We start from the raw sequence: 21,732 nt of genomic DNA, 5'->3' as shown, positions 1-21,732 counted from the left end.
AATACTTCTAAATGTGAAATATGGGTTGTTAAGGCCAGAAAATATGTTCATGAATCCTATATGACATTGTGTAATTGTTAATATAAACTACTTGCTATGTTAAATAGTAGTTCTACCGTGCCCAAGCAATTTTAAATGGAAAATGCTGTGGACAATGATATTCTTAATTCTGATTCTAATAATTTCATTTAAGATTAGGTGCAGCCACAAGTTTCAGACCAGAGAGTGAAGTAGAGCATGCTGAGCATCAGGAGGCACATCAGACAGGTACATTCTTTACATTTCTAAATTGTATGTCTATAAAGTGACTTTGTGACAAACGCTTTGTCAAAGCGCTATAGAAAAGAAATTGGAATTGGATTGAAAAGAATGATATTTTGACATTTTGCCTGGCACTGTCTTTATATTATTGTCTCTGGAAATTTCAGACAGAAATGTTTTTAAATTATTATTATTATTATTATTATTATTATTATTATTATTATTATGTAAATTCAGACATTCTGTGATATTCATTCATGGACATAGGAGTACAATCAAAACTTGATTTTGAATGACACAATGAAATATATAAAATTTCCATTGGCTCGAATTTGCAAAATCCACTTTTAAATTTTTACTTTACATGATGTACACAATAAAACTCATAATCATCTGAGTCCAAAGAGTTTATGTTTGAAGTTTGAATATTGTGGTTTTCACTTTTTTGGTTTCATAAATGTTTACTAAAAGTTTGAATGCTTTACATAGCTTCTGCTGTCATAAACAAGTAATTAAATGAAGGGCCATTGTGCCATGTTGAAACAGTGTGATCACCGTACAGGTTACACATCTTTTACAATCAAATTGATAGATGGCAGTGTGAAGCTTAAAACAAGCTTGAAAAAAGGGGGTTGCCCTTTTTTCAGGTTAGAGCAACAGCCCCTCAAAAGGTCTGTGCATGTCCATGGGCTTTACACATCATGTTTATCACTAAAACATTATGTAAAGCCATACTGCCACTATAAAAAAGTGCCACATCAATATTTCCTTTATGCACAGTGAACATGCTTTATGGATGGTGTGTCCATCTGTGTGTATTAGGCCTGAATAGCAGCGCATATATCACATTAAGAGGCCCATCTGTCTCTTTTGAGAGGTATGCATCCTGAGTGCGAGTTTGCGTCTAATTTTATTTGTGTGTATTCTGTGCTATTGAGAGGCGGTGGGTGTTTTGAATGAGTGCAATGCAGCATGAAGCCTTGGGCAAAAGTCTGTGTGACCCCAAGAGACAGAGAGAGAGAGAGACCACATCTGAGGTGAAGCCATTAGAGGCGTTCAAGAACTTGAAGAGAGACGTGATGGAGTGGAGAGGAGAAATGGAGTGGAGGAGTAGAGCAGAGGAGTGGAAATGCAGAGAGGCCAGAGGAAAGTAGATGACCGGAAACCAATCATTGCATTGAAAGACAGACAAAAAGAAAAAAAAAGAAACACAAAAAAAGAGCAAAAGAAAAAAGAAGTTTTTCTGACTGAAGAAGGTCTTATGTCAGTTAACCAGGCTGTCAGACAGCAAACCAGCCTGTTAGTCAGTGAGGAATCAAACAAGTCAGCCAACCAGCTAACTATCGGCCAACCAGAGATATGCTAATTAAACACATAGGCTTGGATTGCCACTTAACCAATTAAGTAGCCGGCATACAACAGACAACAGATCAGGTACTGACATGCAACAAAGGTTCCCAGACAGAACAGAAAAAAAAGAAAAAGAAAGTGAGAGCTGCTCCAACAAGCTGCTACACATGGTGCACCATCTTGAACTTTATTATTTTCGATTGGTTTTAATATGCTCACCAATTGCCATGCTAATGCTTTTTACTGTTATATAATCTACAATAAAGAAAATGACATTTTAGTCAGTACATGTGTTCTACTGCCCTTTACATAAAAGCCATACAACTCGGGAGGCTGCTCTAAACCGTGATTATGTCTGCACCAGTGGTCGGGGATAAAATACACCAATAATCCCCTGCACCTCGAAATATTACGTGTGGGCTCCGCTGCCTCCCAGTCTTTTAAATGACACATCCAACAACAAGCTAGAAACAAAATCCCAATGCACACAAATTTATCAGTGGCTTGAATAACAAGTTCTGTTCCAAGCTTTCACGGATGGATTCTTTCGTAGTTTAACTCACAATTTATCATGTTCCTTTTCAGTTCACAAGCACATTTATTATGTTGGTTTTCAAGTCAGTTTTAATGTTTTGCATTTATCTGTCAATGTGTGCACAAGACTTTCCACTGTTGTAGGGAGTACAAATTATGTCGCAGTAAAGATTTTATTGTTTATATGATAAATAATGAATTATGGGAAGTGATGATGAATAATGAGAACTCAAATATTACCAATATTTTACACAGGCCAAACACAGTAACTACACAACCAGGTAAGAAAAAAAGAATTTGAAACTTGAAGGTTATACTTGACTAAGTAGTAAAACCTTAATTTACAGTGTTTACAAACAAAATGTGCTTTTCTCCAGCCTTTTTGGCCATTTGAACTAGAACTAGAATAATATATTAAATGAACTAAATGAACTAGAATAATAAATTAATCTATAGATTTAAATATGTAATTTAAATGTAGCTTAACCACACTAAATCACATGAATTCCACTTGAGTCAGTTAATTGCTACTCTGGTAAGCTAGGCTAGTTAGATTTAGCAGGACTCACTTATCTGCTGTTCATTTCTTTTATGTTATTAGATTTTGCCACTGCCATATTTATGTGTTATAACATAACTCAATTATTAAGATGTTGAAGCATCAAAATCGATTATTAAATTACGGAACAAGTACAAAAGTGGGGATAAATTAAATTTAAATTGGCTACTTTAGCTAAGGCTAGCTGTGGTATGTTATTTTTTCCTCCACCAGTTTTGCGGCAAGTCCCGCCATACTGACCTCTGATTGGCTAGCTCGTTACTTCGATACCTTGTGATTGGATGCTTGCTCCACTGGTTTTTCTGTCTAATTTTCAGTAAGTCCTGGTGGCAACACTAGTGACGTTACTGACATCGATGATACTATAATAATAATAATAAAATAATAATAATATTATTATTATTATTATATTTTAAATCCTTATATCTAGAGATTCTATTATCATATGCCCCTCACAAGTATTAGTGTCAGTGTGGTAATTAACAAATCAGATCTTTCCTATTTCTTAATACCGGCCAACTAGAAAATTAATGCAATAAGTTACATCCGAGGGAGCACCTAGAATCTCTGTCATCCTAGGGCTACAGCTGCGCTCACAGCTAGCATCCAATTACAAGGGCGCGTCAAACTAACTAGCTAGCCAATCACAGCACAGTAGGGCAGGACTTGCTGCAAAACAGGTGGGGGTAAAAATAATGCAGCTGTGGCTATCTCGCCCGTTAGCTTTAGCTAGCCAGAGTGCTGTCACTGCGGTTTGGTGTTTACCTCTGCTTTGTAGTCCCAGTAAATGTCACAAGCTGTTTTTTCAAAAATTACACATTTCTATGGCATAATAATTTTTACACTGTAAAAGCTGTCAACTAGTCAGATTCTGGTTTGAGCAACTTAAAGTCCAATAAAAACATGACCAACTGCATGTTTTCATTTGACTTAACCACTTAATTTATTAGTTCAACATTTCATTTTCCGTGCATTTTCATCTGGTTTATTAAAATGAAAATGAGCGATAGGTACTGTTATACACAGCAGCTTATAATGCCTTTTTGTGTTGCCATGGTTTAACATGCTGCCAGATGCTGCTTGATCATGTGATACACAGACAGTAAAATAACCTGCATAAAGAAACCAATTTCTGTCAAAAACATTCTTAAGTAAATCTTTTGACACCAATACATTAAGTTGATATATTGAGTTTTGATGAGAGTTGCTATTTCTGTCTGCCAAGAGAATCTAGATGTTTTTCTCTTGCCACTCAGTGCTTCTGTTCTAACCTATTTTATAAAGAAAAGCCACTTAGGAAGAAAAAAAAATGCAATTTGTGCCACTCCCAAGAGCTGTTGCTGAAAATCAGGCACCATTTCTGCAGAGTAAGACGGTGAGTGGGAACATTTCCACAATGACCTCCCACTTAACAGTTCTAACTTTGCATAAAATAATTTGTTTGTGACAGAGGGTGGAGACAGTTTGGCAGAATCCAAGCTTCAATTTTGTGTATTTCTCTTCCATTTCTTAATAAGCTGAACTGTTTAGCTGTTGTGTTCAAGTGCTGTAATCACAGCTGCAGGTACAAACAAGCTTCCCATCAGAACTGATTAGGGCTGACTCTGTTCTCAACGAGCCATTTCTAATGCTACACAGTGCACACATGCAAACCACACTAAATAACAGAGAGGGAGGGTGGGAGGGAGAAATCATGATGAGGTCTTCATTGGGTGAATAAAATGAGTCAGTTATATAAGCTGAATGAAAAACAACCCTTTGTCAATCATTTGTTCTGCTGGCTCCACTGTTAACCACAAATCTGCTCCTGTGCTGCATATATATGATAATAGAATAAATGTAGACATTCTGTAAGCTCTCTATCTGCATGTCAATCTCTCGCCCTGTCGGACCGGCTAGGTTTAGAAACACTTAGTTGTTTGTAAAATTTAATGGACGTCTTTTCAGTTATGTGAGTGCATGCTGATGTAGAATGCTGGAATGGGAAGTGAAGTGTGTGTGCATATGCGAGAGTTTGTGTACATGTGCAGATAGTATATCAAATTATGTTTGTACATGCAGACATTGTTCAAGGCCCTCAGCTTTGTGTGCGATGTCAAACACCCACATGCCCTGTCCAGCCTGCAATCTGCTGCTGTCTGCCAGGAGACAAAGAGGCGGTGGGTTGCAGGCAGAGAGAGAGAGAGAGAGGCAGAGAGGCAGAGAGAGAGAGAATTAAAAACTGCAATAATCAACAGAAACTGTGAGAATCATTGGCACTGGGCAAAGAATAGCTGAAAAACAAGACTGAGCTGAACAGAACCAGCACAAGAAGAGGATAATCAGTGAGGAGAAGTGACGAGAGTATAAAAATAAAGACATATAATCAGCATAAACAACAACAAAAAGAGAGACAAGAAATGGGTTAACAAGAACCAAGAAAAGATAAAAGAGAGGCATGAAGAGTTGCAGCAGCAGCAGCTGTTGAATTAAGATGGATATCTTCTGGTACACAGGGTTTAAGGCCCTTGGGACCACAGAGGCCCCCCATCCACCCGAGAGCTTGGCATGGGTCTCACAGACACATACAGACAGTGGACAGACATATTTAGGGTTAGGTATGTCTGTGTGCAACCTCCATGTTGCCATGAAGGTACTAACAAGTCTTAGGAACTAAACGACAAAGCAGGTTGTTTGTCAGCACAGTCCATAACACATATGTTAAAACAAGCCCAATACTCTAATGCTAGGCTCTGTTAGGCTGTACATTGTGTAAGATTTTAAATGTCTAAATGAAAACAAATCAAACATAGAAACAAAGTGAAAAAGAGGTACTCTGAGTTACATAAGCCCTGCCCTCAGGAAGGAATCTGCCTGAGTATCTGTAAATAGCTAGTTTCACCTGAAACTGACCTAATAGTTTCAAGATGAAGAAGATGAAGACAAGAAACAAGACTTGGAAGCGTTCTCAGAGCATATTAATACGGTGGACCCCAACATCAAGTTCACGCGTGAGGATGCAAAAGAGAACCGCTTGGCCTTTCTTGATTGTTCTACTCTCAGAGGAGAGGACGGAAAGCTCCAGATAGAAGTGTACAGGAAACCAACACATACGGATCAATACCTGCTCTTTGACTCACACCATCCACTACAGCACAAGCTGGGTGTAATCCGGACATTACAGCACAGAGCCAAAGAAGTGCCCACAGGCTCAGAGGGTAAGAAGAAAGAGGAAAGGCATGTCCAGAATGCACTCTCAGCCTGTGGTTATCCTACTTGGGCTATCAACAAAGTTAAAAGAGCCAAAAACAGGACAAAAGTGTAACTGAACCAAGAAGGAACGGTGTCTCCATTCCTTATGTGTCTGGACTGTCTGAAAAACTACAAAGGATCTTTAGACAGCACGATGTTCCTGTCTTCTTTAAACCAGGCAACACTTTAAGACAGAAACTCGTTCACCCTAAGGACAGGTTACCCACACAGAAACAGAGCAATGTTGTCTACTCCATTCAGTGCAGTGAGGAAAACTGCAAAGAACGGTACATAGGCGAAACCAAACAGCCACTTCACAAAAGACTTTATCAGCACAGACGACACGCTAACTCAGGATTACAGAGCGCCGTGCATTTGCATTTAAAAGCTACAAACCACACATTTGAAGACAGCGAGGTGAAGATTCTTAGTAGAGAGAAGAGTTGGTTTGAACGGGCGTCAAGGAAGCCATTTTTGTGAAGAAAGAGAACCCTCTTTGAACAGAAATGGTGGTCTGAGATTTAATCTGCCCAAAGTCTATCAGAGTGTATTATCACCTTGGTCACGCCTATCACATGCTAATCAGGCACTTAGCAGTGATGAAGTAGATGCAGCCAGAGAACAATAGGCCTGATTACTGGGCCATCTTGAAACTATTAGGTCAGTTTCAGGTGAAACTAGCTATTTACAGATACTCAGGCAGATTCCTTCCTGAGGGCAGGGCTTATGTAACTCAGAGTAGTTTAAATTTCCAGTTCCCGTCCAATTTTTTCACAATTGAGAATGACTTCCGGATGGGAGCCGAAACGTCTTGATTCTGAAAACAGTGTCCAGATGACTACGACTGAAACCTTTTCTACGATAGAACACTCCTGGACGAATGAGGGACTACACCGTCTTAAAGTGAAAAGAGTACAAATGTTATTTGTATTTGCTTTTTCTGTATGCATTTACTCGTAACTAAATGAAAAACGTCCAATCACAGCTTTGGGGCGGGGCCACAGGCGGAGCTTATTTACGCTGACACGAGCTGATGGCAGCCATGACAGACAGCCTTTCACATCAAAACAGTTTGTGTGCCAGAAATCTTTCATAGTACATAGGCACAGTGGTGCTGGGAGCTAAATGCTAACACATCGTAGTTTTGCTAACACATTTACTGCTCTTGACAAACTACAGCTGAGGATGATGGGAATATCCTTTGTTTTGCAAGTATTTGGTTAAAAACCAAAGTATTGGACAAATTGAATGTCACCCTCATGGTTGCGCTACAAAAAGTCAGGCTATCACAAAAGCCATTAGAATACATCATCTAGGAACCATGAATGAAAAAATTGGTCCCAATCCATCAAGTACAATAGATGTTGAGATATTTCACAGGATAAGTGAAAACTTTGACCTGCTAGGGGTGCTACACGAAAAGTCAGGGGACCAAGACATTTGGACACATCCGCTGGGCACTATGAGTATCTGTACCAAATTTCATGACAATCCACCCAATAGTTGTCGAGACGTTTCACTCAAAACGCCAAAAGGTCAACCTTATGGTGGCACTAGACAAAGTCAGTAGGATACATCCCTTGGGGACCAAATCTAAAAAATGTCATCTTAATCCATCCAATAGTTGAGATATTTCAGTCTAGACCAAAGTGGTGGACCAACATTGCCATCCCTAGAGCCATGCCGCAAGGATAACTAAAAATGATTCAAATGGGCGTTTCATCTGCCAACTAGATGGTTATGGTCTGTTCAGATTTAGCCAACTAAAACTACTTGGTTAAAGGAACCCTGTGAAGCTTTTGACTACTAGTAGCACTATAGAGCACTGTTTTGATGAGTGGGTCCCCATTTTGTTTGTACATTGTGCACAAGTGACGCGATGCACATTCCTGTTGCCAGTTTCATGCTATTTCCCCGACTGACAGTTGGTGGCAGTAATGTGCCAAAAAACATAGCGACGCGCCAGGAAAGGCAAGAAGCAAGAAGACTGCTACAGTAATTTGCAAACATGGATGTAAACAATGCAGGTTTCAAAATATTTCCACAAAAAAAAAAAAATCATGCTTTGCTTGTTTGTCAGGCGTCACAGATACTCTTGATATGTTTTGGTGAGAAACAGTGAATGTAAACATAACTTTGTTAACAAGAAAACGCCACAAGGCACCTTTAAGGTTAAGGAGAGAGCATGGTCATGGTTAAAACAAAATCAGCCATGGGAAACCAACATTGACTGTTGGTAGGAGACAGGATGCAAACAGCACTCCCTGAGGTCGAGTCACATACCATCCACCCCAACCGCCTCCCTAAGAGGTTTTGCACTATAATCACCTCATGCTACATCCACCTTTGCTTCTGACTGACAACAGGTATTACTCACACAGCCACAAAAGGTTGCTTGTCAGGAAAATGTAAACATAGCTCATTTTAAGTGTTTTTAACAATTGACCACTGCCTTAATTTTTCTGGTGAGGACAGTCTCGAAGATACAGTAACAATATTCACAAGAGAAGGCTAACACAGAAAGCAACTCCCTCTGCATATGGTGAATATTTGGTGACTGCCAATACTTGCTGCGAGAGAACAATACTTTCCAACACAAGCACACACACGCACATTTAGCTCCCATTCAGAGAGGTTTAATTCTTGTCACATCCTTCCTCTCAATCTAGTTTCACACCAAAGCGTCCCTCCCACTAACCAGAGATATATAGCTACACATTTTAAAGGCAGAACTGGATGGGATGATAAGAAGATTAGGCATGTGTTCCTCCTCCTCCTCCTCCTACACATTGGTGGGCTGACAGTCACACAGGCAGGGGGCTGCTCACTTTTTACTCTATGGCTCCTATGTAGTGGTTTGGTGTTGGTGTGTAAGCTCGACTGAGGGCAGAGGAGTGAGTGAGTGTCTTGGCTTTTGTCAGCCTCTGCATTAGTCTTCCCCCCACAAACTCATCACCTCGCCTCTTTCTCCTGACACACATAAATGCACACACAAGCACAGAGAGACTGACAGGAAAGAGGAGTTGAGGCTGCCAATGTCTGCTCCATCCGTCAAACTAATCAGGCTTCGAGCTCCAGATAACAGCGTCATTAGCAATTTTTTCGACAACAAAACCCCTCACAACTGCAAAAGCTCCAGTCACACAATATTTCCAAACATTACTGTATTTCTTAATTCACTGCGCTGACAAGTCTAAGCAGAGTCGACTGGCACAGTGCCTCGAGGGCAAAGCAGCTCTCAGTGCCTCAGATATACAGTAGTAAAGACTGAATGCCGAGATGCAATTGTGTTATTTTTGAGTTGTCTTGCAGCTATCTTGTACTTATCACAGCCATTTTTGTAGCCATTTTACTTAATCACTAACTTAGGGAACCGAAGATTACCACCCAATATTACATTGTTAACACTCATCTAATAATTTCACTTATTTTGCTGAGTCAAGTTGTTTATTAAAGATCCACACATTGAAGTGGAGCAATTAGTCCTCCATCAAAGTAAAATACTCTGCATAATTTATCAGGATGAGACAGGAGTGGAGAACAGAGGGGAGGGAAGATTGGGCTTTGTTCACTGAGTTTCAGACCAGAAAATAGGACCAACATCAACCTCCCAATGGACATTAGAGGAGTGAGAAAAAGAGAGATTTGGAGTGACATCCAGTTGTAGAGAGTGAGACAAAGTAAGACAGAGTAACTGATCGTGAGAATGCAAATCACGACAGATGAACTGAGATGACAGCAAGAAAATTACAGAAAAGACAGCGATAAACATGTTGAAAAAATACTTTATTAAAATCTGAATATGTCTGGAAAATGACACATCCAGAAGTGCCACCGCAGCTCGTCCTGCTTGTCTTTTAGGGCTGGATATTAAGCCTCAGTGCTTCTTTGGTACACAGCGAAATGTGTCCGTAGCACAGAGTATCAGAAACTGTCAAGTGCTGGAAGCTGGCATCGAATCAAATTGTGAACACAACATTGATATACCTTTTAAGTTATAAGATGCTTATTGACAGATCCAGCATTTGTGGAGCAGCATTAGCATTCATTTGGAGTTGTGTTTCTGGCCACCTGGCGAATGCAAGTCCAATATTCACTGTTTTTGGTCTTCTACTACTACCCACCTACTCCTGAAGAAAATATCTGGCTCTTTAGCTGCTATTTGCTCCACTATGTTCACCAGTTGGTTGCTAACGGTGTCTGTTTGTTGAGCAGGCAGTGTACTGTGGAGTTTTTAGAGCTTTTTCGCTGAAAACAACGCTATGCAAGTGGTGAGAACAGAAACAGTAAAGTTGTGGAACTGTTGATAACAGTTATATCCTTTTATTCTCAGAAAACCAGACAGGTAAAAACTCTAAATATGATGTTTGAAATACCTTTATCCAGATTTTCAATCTTTTTCTTGAACATTTTGTTCTGTGACTAAAAATACATCTGTCCACTGCAGTGGACATTATGCACCAAACATTATGTTCTGCCTATGTAGATTCCGCCTTATTTTGTGTGTTTGTTTTAGTTAAAATTATTATATAATTTGCACTCTAATAGCTTCATGTGTATTCATACCACTTGCTCTTAATAAATGTTTAAAAACATATTGTTGCATTCAGTTCATGAGGTGGACCGAAGTGCAGACAATACACACGGAGATGGTGGAATGAACAAAAGATTACTTTATTTACCTACTATGAAGGGAGACAAAACAACTGAGGGCAGCTGAGAAGTTCAGGTAAATGTCCAACAAAGGTAATCCACAAGGAGAACACAAAGGCACAGGAAAATTGCAGGCGTGAGGATTAAACACCAAAATGGTGAGGACAAACACATGGTACAATGACAATCTGACACAGAACAAAGGAAGAACACAGACTAAATACACTCAGGTAGTGGAGACAACGAGACACAGGTGGAACCAATAAGAGCAGGCAAACTAATCACAAGCAGGAAGTAAAACTACACAAGACACATGAGGGAGAACTCTTACCAAAATAAAACAGGAAATAACAGAACAAAAACCCAAAACCATGACACATATGTTTTTTTGGACCTATATTGAGTTCCATTGAATCACTTTTTATGCCGTTGATGCATGGTGTCCACTGCAGTGGACAAATTTCAAAATAAAATATATTGGGGGAAAAGTTATAGGTATAATTTTCCACTTGTTTAAAAGTAAAAACAAACTTTAAAAAAATATTACTTTGTGATTTAATAATTCATGCAGCTCTATTGTCTTTATTGTGTGGAAAGAAGGCTAAAGCACATATATACACCCAGGAGAGCCCAGAACAACCTCTACCAGCAAAGCACACAGAAAATGAAAGTAAAAATAGACTGGCAATGTACATAATGCAGAGACTGGCAGAATAAAAGAGATTGAAAGAGAGAGAGAGTGAGGGAAGGAGCAAGAAGGAGAGAGGAAAACACTTGTCAGTGGTGACGAAGACGCCTCATCACCTAAGTGACTGCTTCAGTGCTTTCCTTGAATGTCATATTGGACCTCTAGCCTTCACATGCCTTCCAGGAATTTACGTTGCAGATTTATAGAAATCCTACAAAAAATAGAAATTGACCTTGAGAATGAAATGAGTTGTCTAACATAAACTGGGATCAGCGACCTCAGCCTGGAGCAAAGAGCTTCGATCACAACCTGAGACAGTCTGAGAGCCCAGCTATAAGCTGTCCTCCCTCTCAAAGGGAATATTTGATCTCAAAGGAAATATCTAAGGTCTTTAAGTCATTACCTCCATTTCAGCCAACAGACACCTGCATTCAGCTCAACCTGCATATAAGTAAATTCAGTCAAAATTAATTCACAAGAGATACAAGCTTACTCCTGACAGCAGCTTTGTCTCTGTCTGTGCTGCTTCGGCACAACAGGGAAAAAAGCCAAACACATTTAGCATTTAATACTGAGGAAATCTTATTTTTCAGGTGGCAAGCTTACTATAAAAAAGCATCATGCCTAAGTGCTAATATAGCTCTGAATGTGTAAAAATAATCCAATCAACACTTACTAACACTGTGGGAATAGACAGGGCATCAGTTTATCACAAGAATTTAATCTGTATGTTTTCTTGTTAATAAAGGGGGCATATTGCACCATTTGTGAGGAGAAATAAAGATATTCCACAAAAACTTGCACTAATGGCCATCTCTTTTTGAGAGCGAAGCCATGTCAAGAAAGAAAGCTCTTAACCGAGCCATCGACCCCTCTCTACCAGTAATTGAATTGGTACATAAACCTGTGAGCCAGCTGCATCGACTGAATTTTGGCAAGACATAATGCTCCAATGAAATGATAATGCAGGCAACTTATAATGCAACAACTGCAGACATCTCTAGCTCTGTGCCAAATTGAAATAGAAGTTTTGTGTGGCCCTGGTCCACAGTTCCAATTAAATCTGAATCCAGAGCCTCAGCACTGTGACTGATCCTCAAAAGCACAAAGTGCCAGAGGAAGACACATGCAGTAATACACTATGCCAACGAGCTGCATCACATCATTAGTATGAGCCCTGTTAATGACTGTATGTGCCAGAGAATGAATAATAAATTAGACCATAAAAGGGTCAGATGGAAGAAGCAACAGAAATATGGAAACATAAGCACACATTTCTATCAACTTGTGTACGCTGGCAGCGATTATTAAACCCAGTGACGCTAGGGGAATAGCTGGGTGGAAAATGAATCAATCCAAGAGCTAGTAGTGAGCAATGATTTAAATTTGCTGTAAAAATCAACAACATGGTTATGGGGATTCTCTTTGTAATTCAGCCGCAACTAATGACAGAGCTGTGCAGTGAGGTATTCTGGATAATAAAAGGCCTCCAAAAAAGTGAATGGTATTAAGACTTAAAACGTAATTAATTAGAAACTCAGGGAGACAGAAGACGCGGAGTAAAAGAGCAAAAAAAATCAGTGTGTTGATTATCGATGTACCTACTGGGACCCACAAAGAAACAGCACCATGGTACTGTAGCCTGGAGAAGTGTTTCTAAAAGTCTGGGCTGGGACCAATCCAGAGCCATGCAAAGATTAAAATAAGCCTGAAATTTTCCAAGATTTTCTAAGTCTCTTATGTAATGTAGTGTGAATAAAATCCTAAATTAGATTAACCTAGATTAAAAACAGAAAGGGAAAATGTGCTTGAAAGCATGGCTCCCCTGAGAGAGGGAGAAAAAAACAGTGACCTAGAGTAGATGTCAGTGTTATCAAGTGTTAGATCGATAAACTGAACTGTGATTAACTGAAGGAAACAAAAGTCCTGGGCATGCAGAGGGCAGAGATGCTCCTTTCATCTCCTTGGGATTTCTTTGCTGTCCTATTACCATGCTAATATAACACTAACTGCTTGGGGTCCTGGCATGTGCACACACGTGCGGGAACATGTGCAGTTGGTTACGATGTACTGCCCACAGACGCCGAGGGCAGACATGTAGACCAGGCAGCATCCTGGGCAGGGCCGTGGCTAATGAGGAGAGGATGCTCCATTAACGCTCCCCGGAGCTAAAAGCCTGGTAGTCACAGCCCACTTCTGTCATAAAGGGAGAGAAATGGGCAGGAAAAGTGTTGACGAACTGGCACAAGCTTATCTAACCTTGGCATGTGTGCATGCTGAGTAAAAATAAAGATGAGCTGAAGGAACTGGCAGCTAATATGCTGTTGAGTGTGGCTGCTGACTAAATTGGTGTGAGTATAATGTTAATATTAGGGAAAGAAATGGGAGGGAGAGCTCGCAGCCCTTATTGGTATGGGTTGTGAGGTCCTCTGCAGTTTAAAATAGTACAAGGTAGCCATAAAGCAGTTGTGAGTAGAATATTGATTTTACTTTTGAAATGCAGCTAATTTAATCTCAGCGAGTCTGTTTCTCATTTTGTAGAATCTCACATCTCTGGGCTCTCTGACTGCCGTGAAGTGAGCATCACCAAAGTCACTTGATCCCTTAATATTCAGACTCCAGATTGACAGGAGCTTCTCCCTTGACGCCATTAAAACCTGCTAGAAGCCTCTACCTAACTTAATGAGATGACAGATGAAGCTGAGCTTCCTCTCTCACATCTTCCCAAAACTGCTGCTGACTCATGGGGAAATAAGCAGCAGAAACATTACACCATGAAATACAGCTAGACAGAGAAAAATACAGTGAAACGTGAATTGTGGAAGAGAGAGACAGAAAGACTGGTATAGAAGATGAGCTCTGATCCCAAGTGGTAGCTGCTCTGATGGTGGTGTCCAACGGGAGAAATTAGTGCACATCTTGACCCTACACAGCAATCCCATTACACTGCCTAATTGGATAGGGTGTGTGCACTGCAGTGACAGTGAATTATAGCACTGAAGCGTGCACCAGGGCAGGGTTGAGGGGAGCCCTTTGGACCACCATTTCTGATTCTGTTTGGTTTGCAGACAGTTAAAGCCATTGCAAAGAAATATCCTTGAGGAGAAACAGCTCCAATGGAATTATAAATAACAAAAGGTACGAGACAGGTAAATGACTTCACGTCACGTCCGACATGCACTGTCAACAGTTTGTTTCAACAGCAGCTGTTTTCTCCTCCTGTTTTCTACCTCGGCGCCTAATCAAGAAAGGAATAGGAGAAGAAAAGAGAATCAGTTCTCAGCCGAGCACGGCAGGAAAAGAGCCGCAGCTCCATCAGAAATCCGACTTAGAAACGAAGTGGCTGCTGATGAATGATTGGTTCATTTTTAACGATGTTACATGCCTATTTTCTGCAACAGTAGCACACCATGTGATCTTAATTCATTTTCATAAATCTCAGAAAAAGCTTTCAGGAGAAAATAAGTGCCTTCTTATGGAAAGAGCAAAGGGCAAATGAAAAATTGTGATCTCTAATGCAGAATATCCTCTGTGAACCTTTTGACACGACTGTTCTAATCCTCTGTTCTTCCTAAAAATGTAAACAAGGTGTATTTCGCAAGCAGTGAATACAACAAACTTTTACACTCAGGAGTTTCTATAGTAGACTTGTAAGCACACAAGGGAACAGCAGCCATGGAAAGGTAATCCATAGAATTATAAATAGAGAATCAATAGTTCTTTAATGCACACATTTCAATTGGACTCGCTAACATGGGTAGAGGGACCCATTTCAACAAGTTCACCCTCCTTGCTATCGATCATTGCCAACAAAAACAAAAAATCAAACAACAATGACAGGAAGGTCAGTGTAGAGGTTAGGGACTTGATATAATGAGAGTTTTAAACTATGGTCAACGCAACCATTCAGCATATACACACAAGTCTGACAATGGCTGATAGTTTGGGTAACAAACATGAAGAGGAGACTTTTCTTGTTATTTTTTGTATTTTGGTCTGGTTTTGCTCTGCGATGCAGGCTCATTAAAATTGCACCTCTAATCTTGGAAAGTCATGGCCCATGATAAAAGGGACTCACAGTTTCAGAGACGCAGTGACCTATAGTTGAAGAGCTACAGCAGAGTAAAATCTGCTGTGGAGATTTTAAACATTTCCTCTTGCTTGCTTAAAATATTTAGAAATGGAGAGGGATCTAATAATCTGTGTTAACAAATTATGTCATACTACCTTACCCCCTTAAGTTAAGCTCGCCCCAGCATGCAGCTACAGATAATCACAAGGGTTTGCAACAACAGCAGCCAAATGAACCATAAAATTATTTCATTTTGGACAAAGGGAATGAAAATGAGTAGTCGTGAGGATCTTAAAGCTCTTGCAGCTTAAGGAGATATGATAACAAACAATCCTGGAGTGAATACACAGGTCTGAAATAGCAGTTCTTTCTTACAGACTCATATCTTATCATCATATACTGCCACTAGTATGATGCATATATGCATACAATCCATTTTTAATAAGCCCAGCCCGTGGGCAGCTTATATGGCACAAGCATGTGATATCTATATGTCATTGCCTGCGAGCAAGAAAGAAAAAAATTCCATATCTTGCTGCCTCTGAGGCAGCCATGATCATTTATTTATTCATAGAACTGAATCCAAAGCGTGATTCATCGTGGCAGACTTTTTTTGCCTGCCAGAAGACTAGGAAGGACAATCTGGCCCCTGTGACGCCGCATTATTTCAGACAGTGAAATACTAGAGACAGCTGTGTCACTCCACTGTGGTGCAAGCACCAAGGCTGTGCCTTGGGGCAGTACAGGCTGAATATGGTTATTACTGTCTCACAGCCTCTCAGCCCTGCGGGGCTCCACAGGTGGCCACACGTGTGAGATGAAAAAAGACTAACAAATTAATAATGATGAACTTATTATTGTTTTGTGTCACACCGGTAGGGCATGTGACATTTGGCTGACTCATGTCTAACTTAGGGATGTGCAGCAAAAGGTTTACCTGTTCTACAAACACAACATGTAATCTATTTCTATTTCTTTAGTGATCCTGCATTTGCTCTATTATTGGTTTCAAGGCTGAAGGAGTGATTCTGCTCAGCACTCTTGTGTTTGTGCCGCTGATGGTTTTTACATGCTTGTTGCACTACTGTTGCGCTGCTGCTCCACACTTCAGCGAAATGGCACTGAGTCTTCGCTACTGATGTCAAGTGGATGCACTATAGGACATCTTCTATTATGGCAGTGAAGTCACCAGACCTGAAGTTCAAGTCAAGTCTTCAAGGTTAAATGCAAGTCTGAGTCGAGTCTAGACGAACTGAGTTGAGTTCTTAATACTCAGGTTCGTGCCTGAGTAACCAAGTTGAGTTTAAAGCTGCACTAATCACATTTTTTTATCAGCAATGGATCAAATTACTGTGTAATGTGAAATGAATTGCTCATAGACAAACCCACAGATAAATATCACCGGACTCTGCAGTTCCCCTCAGTTATATGGAGCGTTTTAGAATCTTTCAGCTCAATATTTTGCTTTTGATTAAACACAGCTCTCATCAACCTTGATTCCAGCCGCAGCAGGCAGCTGTTTTCAGTGAAAAGGCTCTCATAAACTCACTGTACACCACCTGCCCAGCACCAAATGGCAGACAGACAAAGGCAGTGACTAGCTGGTGAACTTAGTGGATGATTTATGAATGCTAATGTTGCTCTGTGTCTGCTGGATGTAGAAGCATCTTTATGAAGTGATGATATATCAATGTTCTCACAGCGGAAATCTATTATTTCTGCTTTTAAGCAAGATTATATAACTTTTGAAAGAAGAAATAACACAATCTTTCTCTTATAAATAAAAAGTTGACTTCACAAGCTATAAAATGCATCCTCGGTTAATGTTGTACACTAAGGGCTTTTGCTGCTACACCCCTACTTTGTCTGGTATGACCAGCAGCTTATGGAGGCTTATGTTAGAAAACTTAACTGTAACTAATATTTTCTAGTCTGTTTGCTATCTTTATGACACTTCTCTACTTTTGCTACTGTTACACTGCGTTATAGCCTGTCACAAATAAACTAGACTAAAAATAGACTTTTAGGAAATGAATTCAATGTGTCATTATTAAAGTACATAGTCTTGCTTTAAGTAATCCCTGTTAGAATAAATAAAAACATGTATATTTGTTGCATTGAAAGCAAGTGTTTTTGTCATGTTGCACTTCGCGCGGCTAATGTAGGCTTCTTTATAGTGACAGATGCTGATTTCAAAATTTAGGGTGATGTTTTAAAGGATGTATAGCTAATGTTTAAGTTGATGTGTCAAGTTCAAGTGCAAGTCTGAGTTCATGTCATCAGAATTCACATCCAAGTTGATTCAGAAGTCTTCGGTTTTTGACACTGGTATGAAAACACTGAACATCCCACAAGTCAGACTTCACCCAATGTTTTGAGGCCCCAGAGACGTTCCTTCATCAATTCAGAGCACACCGACACATCCACTACCCCTGATCTTTAATCTCTCCAAGTCTCCTCACGCCTGCCACCCAGGTGCAGCCGAACCATCACTCAACAACTCAAATCATTGCCTCTGTCAGTTAACAAGTTCTGGAAGGAGCCTTCAGATGTGAGCCATCAGCGTTGCCCAGATGCGATTTGTTTTTATCAACCGTCAGAACGTGAGAGCTTAGTTGTCGCTACAGGGTCTCTGCAGCATGCCTGCTTTGCCTACCGGCCTGATATTTTAAATCCTGATCCAATCTGACGGCCGCAGCATTTCAACTCTCAGGAGACATTTTTTTTTTCAACTTCCTCTGAGAGTATTCCAGAGCTACAAGACAAACGCTACAGAAGGAAAATACACACTCATACAATATTTTCACACCTAAAAACCCTTCCCATCCTACACACCTCCAAAGTAATTACACTCCCAAAGATGAAAACTGTGGCCATGCTTTCGTGATTACAGTCATCTGAACAGAAGGAAATTGAGTTGCGGTTAGTACATGAAATGACTGCACTCTTCTGTTTCCAGACCAGTTTTGAAGCCTCCTGATGCCATACAGAAGTGCTGGTAGGGAACGACAGCAGTACAGTGTGTATGTTTTCTTTTCAAAGAGACAGATCACAGTTGCCTTAATTGGGTAGTATGACTGTACTTAATTTCTGGAGACAGTGTTTCGAACTGTCTGTAGACTAATATGAACTATGAATTTCATCTGTTCAATGCACTGAATGGAATAAAAGCACTGACATCAAATAAATCATTTAAGACTGATTCAAGATGTTCTGTAGAATTAACTGAGATACATTTGTTTTAAATAACCTCATAATCTAAAAGAATGAACATCTGAATGAATTTTTCATTCCTCTGCTGCCTTCAAACACACCCAGAATGCATTTAAATACATTTACCAAGATTGAAGCAGGAATGAACGATTTCATGCTGTTGTAATGCCAACCTGCAATTCCCAAATAGCATCAAAATAATGTGATAATGAGCATTCAATCTGCTCGTGGAAGACATCCTGCTGCTACAACCAGGATATACAAGACAGTCACACAGGGATATCTACCCCAACAATGCTGTCTTGCATTTTAATATCTGTGTGTATGTGTGTGACAACAGAGGAAGGTGATAGGGATTTTCTGCTGTCTTCATCATCACTTAAACACACTCAAACCTCAGGCCAAATGGGTGTGGATCCCTCTCGATCTCTCCCTCTCTGAGTGTGTGTGTGTGTGTGTGTATTCTAGTGGAGAGCAAGAGCTGTGTTATGGATGTGAAATGCATGCATATATATATATAGATATATATATATATCTATATATATATATACAGTATATGTGCATGTTTCAGCACTTGCATTCATGTCCATTTCTGTGCACATGCTTCTGTACATGTTTATACGTGTGTGTGTTAGCTTTGGCCCAGATGTGCTTTACATTTAAACAATGAGAACATTTAAATTTAGAGCACTCTAATTCACTATTAACCTCACCCTCAGGCATGTATCCATTAGATAAACATTTTATAGCTTGGTTCATTTTCATTGCTGCTCTAAAGCAGTGACAGTAATCATCAGCTGTTATTCAATCTGCACTGAGACAAAGCCAAAACCTATTGACTGAACAGAAACAGAGCATAATTATGACTCTCACTAAATTTGCAGGCACCTGATAATTCAAACGTGCATTAAAGGCTGACTGCAAGATACATCACCAACAATCAATCAACCCTGAGACAGGAAACACACCAAAATCCAGCAGATCAATACTACAGAAGCAGCAATGAGGCACTGTGTGGGATCACAAAGGTGGGGTCGAGATCCAAGTTCTTTTTTTTTTTTCACAAGGATTGTGGAGTTTACTGATCTTTGGCTGATTTTCAAAAAGAAAGGGATGATTCTGGCAAATCATCTTAAAACATGACATGAGTAGCAATTCATCAATTTGATCGAGCCTTTTCTTCTGCAAGGCTCAGTCTGAATGACAGATATCGGGACGCCCTGTTGCTCTTTAATGGCAGCAAGTCAATAGTGCAACATGCTGATCAGAGCACTGATAGGAGCTATACTTAGTTTGATCTCTGTCAGAAACCTTTCAGCCTCCAGTCTTTTTACTGGCCAGTATTTGATGTGTGTGCGAGATGAAAAGTGTAACCCCTAGCGTTAGCGTTCATCGGCTGCATGGAAAGGTGACAAAAAAAGGGAAGGGATCGTTAGAATTAACTTACCCCGAGGATGACAGTGTCCTCCTTTTGAAATATTGGGATGAACTTATCTCCGCGGATAATTTCGGACTTGTTCAGTGGACGAAATCGACACAACACCTTGATATTGCATTCCGCGTTAGCATCAGCCATTGTGAGGGGAAAAAACAGTGGACGCGCTTCCAAAAAGATAAAGAGGAATTTATTTATCTAAATTAAAAATGAAATATTCCCTGTGCGACCTTTTTCCCGTAAACCACCTGGACGCAGGCTGAAACCACCGGCTATACCCACATGCAGAACGAGAGAGGCAGGAGAAGCATTTGGAAGAACGGACAACTACGAGTTTTGGGCCAAATTCATTAAAGAAATGTAAATCAAAAGCCTAAAAAAAAGAACCCGTTTGAGAGTGTTCCTCTTTCAAATGCCCTCAAAGCAAACTCAGGTGCAGTTGAGAGGTGGAGAAAAGATGGAGAGTTGTAAATGGGGGAGTATATTCCAAACTGGTCCGGTCGGCAGTGTCTGGATAGGCTGCAGGCTCCTCGGAAGCATGCCTTGCATCTCTGTCATCCCTGCTCTCTCACTGAGGGCGGGGCGTGAAAAAGTAGCGAGTCTCTCATCAGCACCGCTGAGCGCAGGGCCCGAGGAGCAGAGAGCAGAGCGCCAACTCTGCTTCTTATTCCCGCAACCACAACTACACTGGCCTCCACGGAAAAGTTCTTATCGTTCACTTTTAACTTGCATAAAAAGCTGAAGGTAGGCTACTGCTTGCATCTGGTGAGATATTTTCTGTGGCCTAGTAGTTTTTGAGGAGAGCATCTCTCTTTTTTTTTTTTTTTCAGACCTGCACCAGACTGGTCGTCATGGCAATGCTGTTTTGCATGACAAGCTGGGTAGTCATGTGGGAACCAAAAGCGCCATCATTTTTGCCCAGAGATTTAAAGGGGTAGGTCTACTCCAGCGATGCAGCACTGCACTTTCATGAAGTTGGAAGACTCGAGAGAGACAGATTGAAAGAAAGAACGGTCGAAGTTGAAGCAGCTAAGATAGCCTGACTTTTAGTCCCTATAGGTCAAGCTCAAAAAATGCTACTGTATTGTACCCTTCATTAGACCCTCCCTGCCTAGTAAAGACCCACAACCCCAGTTTATAACACAAGCTTTGTGTTATAAACTTGATCTCTCAAGTCCATTGTTTCAGACTTTAGAAAAGAGCCACAGAAGACATTATACAACTGTTTTCACAGGCTGATTACCTCTATTGATGAGTAAACAGACCTTCATGTGTTAAATTGGTGGAGTGCCCCTTTAAAAAAGTATCTGGGCTCTGCCAGTGGTTCCGCTAGAATGTACAAGGCAAAAAATGAATAAAACTATAGTACTTACATTAGGCTTACATTTAAAATGAATGAATTTGCATTTTTTATTTTAATGAAAATTATTAAATTATCAAAGGCAATCTATGTATGTGGATTGGTGTGTAAGAGGCTGTACACCAAGAAATAGACCACAATGTCCATAATTGTGTGCCATGCTGCACTGGATGACAAAATGTCTTGTGCTGTAGATTATTGGGCCAATACTGCCACTGCTTGTTAGATTTGTTTGCCTATAATAAGTGCGATTGAAGTAGCCTGAAGGTACAAATTAGATGATTCTTAGTTACCTAGTCCAATCTTGTGATTGGTCAGTAGGAGTGATAGATTAGTAGTTATGGTAAAAATCATTGGCTGACAATGGAAAGAAATA

General features: G+C 40.2%; 1 protein-coding gene across 6 annotated transcripts in view; it reads right to left on the bottom strand.

Annotated features, from left to right (window-relative positions):
• The window catches only part of kif5ab (kinesin family member 5A, b), a 66,118-nt gene extending 45,604 nt beyond the window's left edge, over nucleotides 1-20,514 (bottom strand). For 3 of the 6 annotated variants that reach the window (XM_044216677.1, XM_044216687.1, XM_044216693.1), the window contains exon 1: nucleotides 20,009-20,513. In XM_044216677.1, the coding sequence (XP_044072612.1) occupies nucleotides 20,009-20,137 (129 nt within the window). In that variant the 5' untranslated portion in view covers nucleotides 20,138-20,513. Of the gene's footprint in view, nucleotides 1-10,617; nucleotides 10,759-20,008 lie in introns of those variants that run through there. The other 3 variants (XM_044216704.1, XM_044216669.1, XM_044216715.1) reach the window with 3 other exon arrangements.
• Between the last annotated feature and the right edge of the window lie 1,218 nt (nucleotides 20,515-21,732).

This window comes from Siniperca chuatsi, linkage group LG2 (genome assembly GCF_020085105.1).
Source record: "Siniperca chuatsi isolate FFG_IHB_CAS linkage group LG2, ASM2008510v1, whole genome shotgun sequence".
NCBI lineage: Eukaryota > Metazoa > Chordata > Actinopteri > Centrarchiformes > Sinipercidae > Siniperca > Siniperca chuatsi.
Note: the sequence above shows the minus strand (reverse complement) of the source record. Positions and strands in the feature narration are given on the sequence as shown.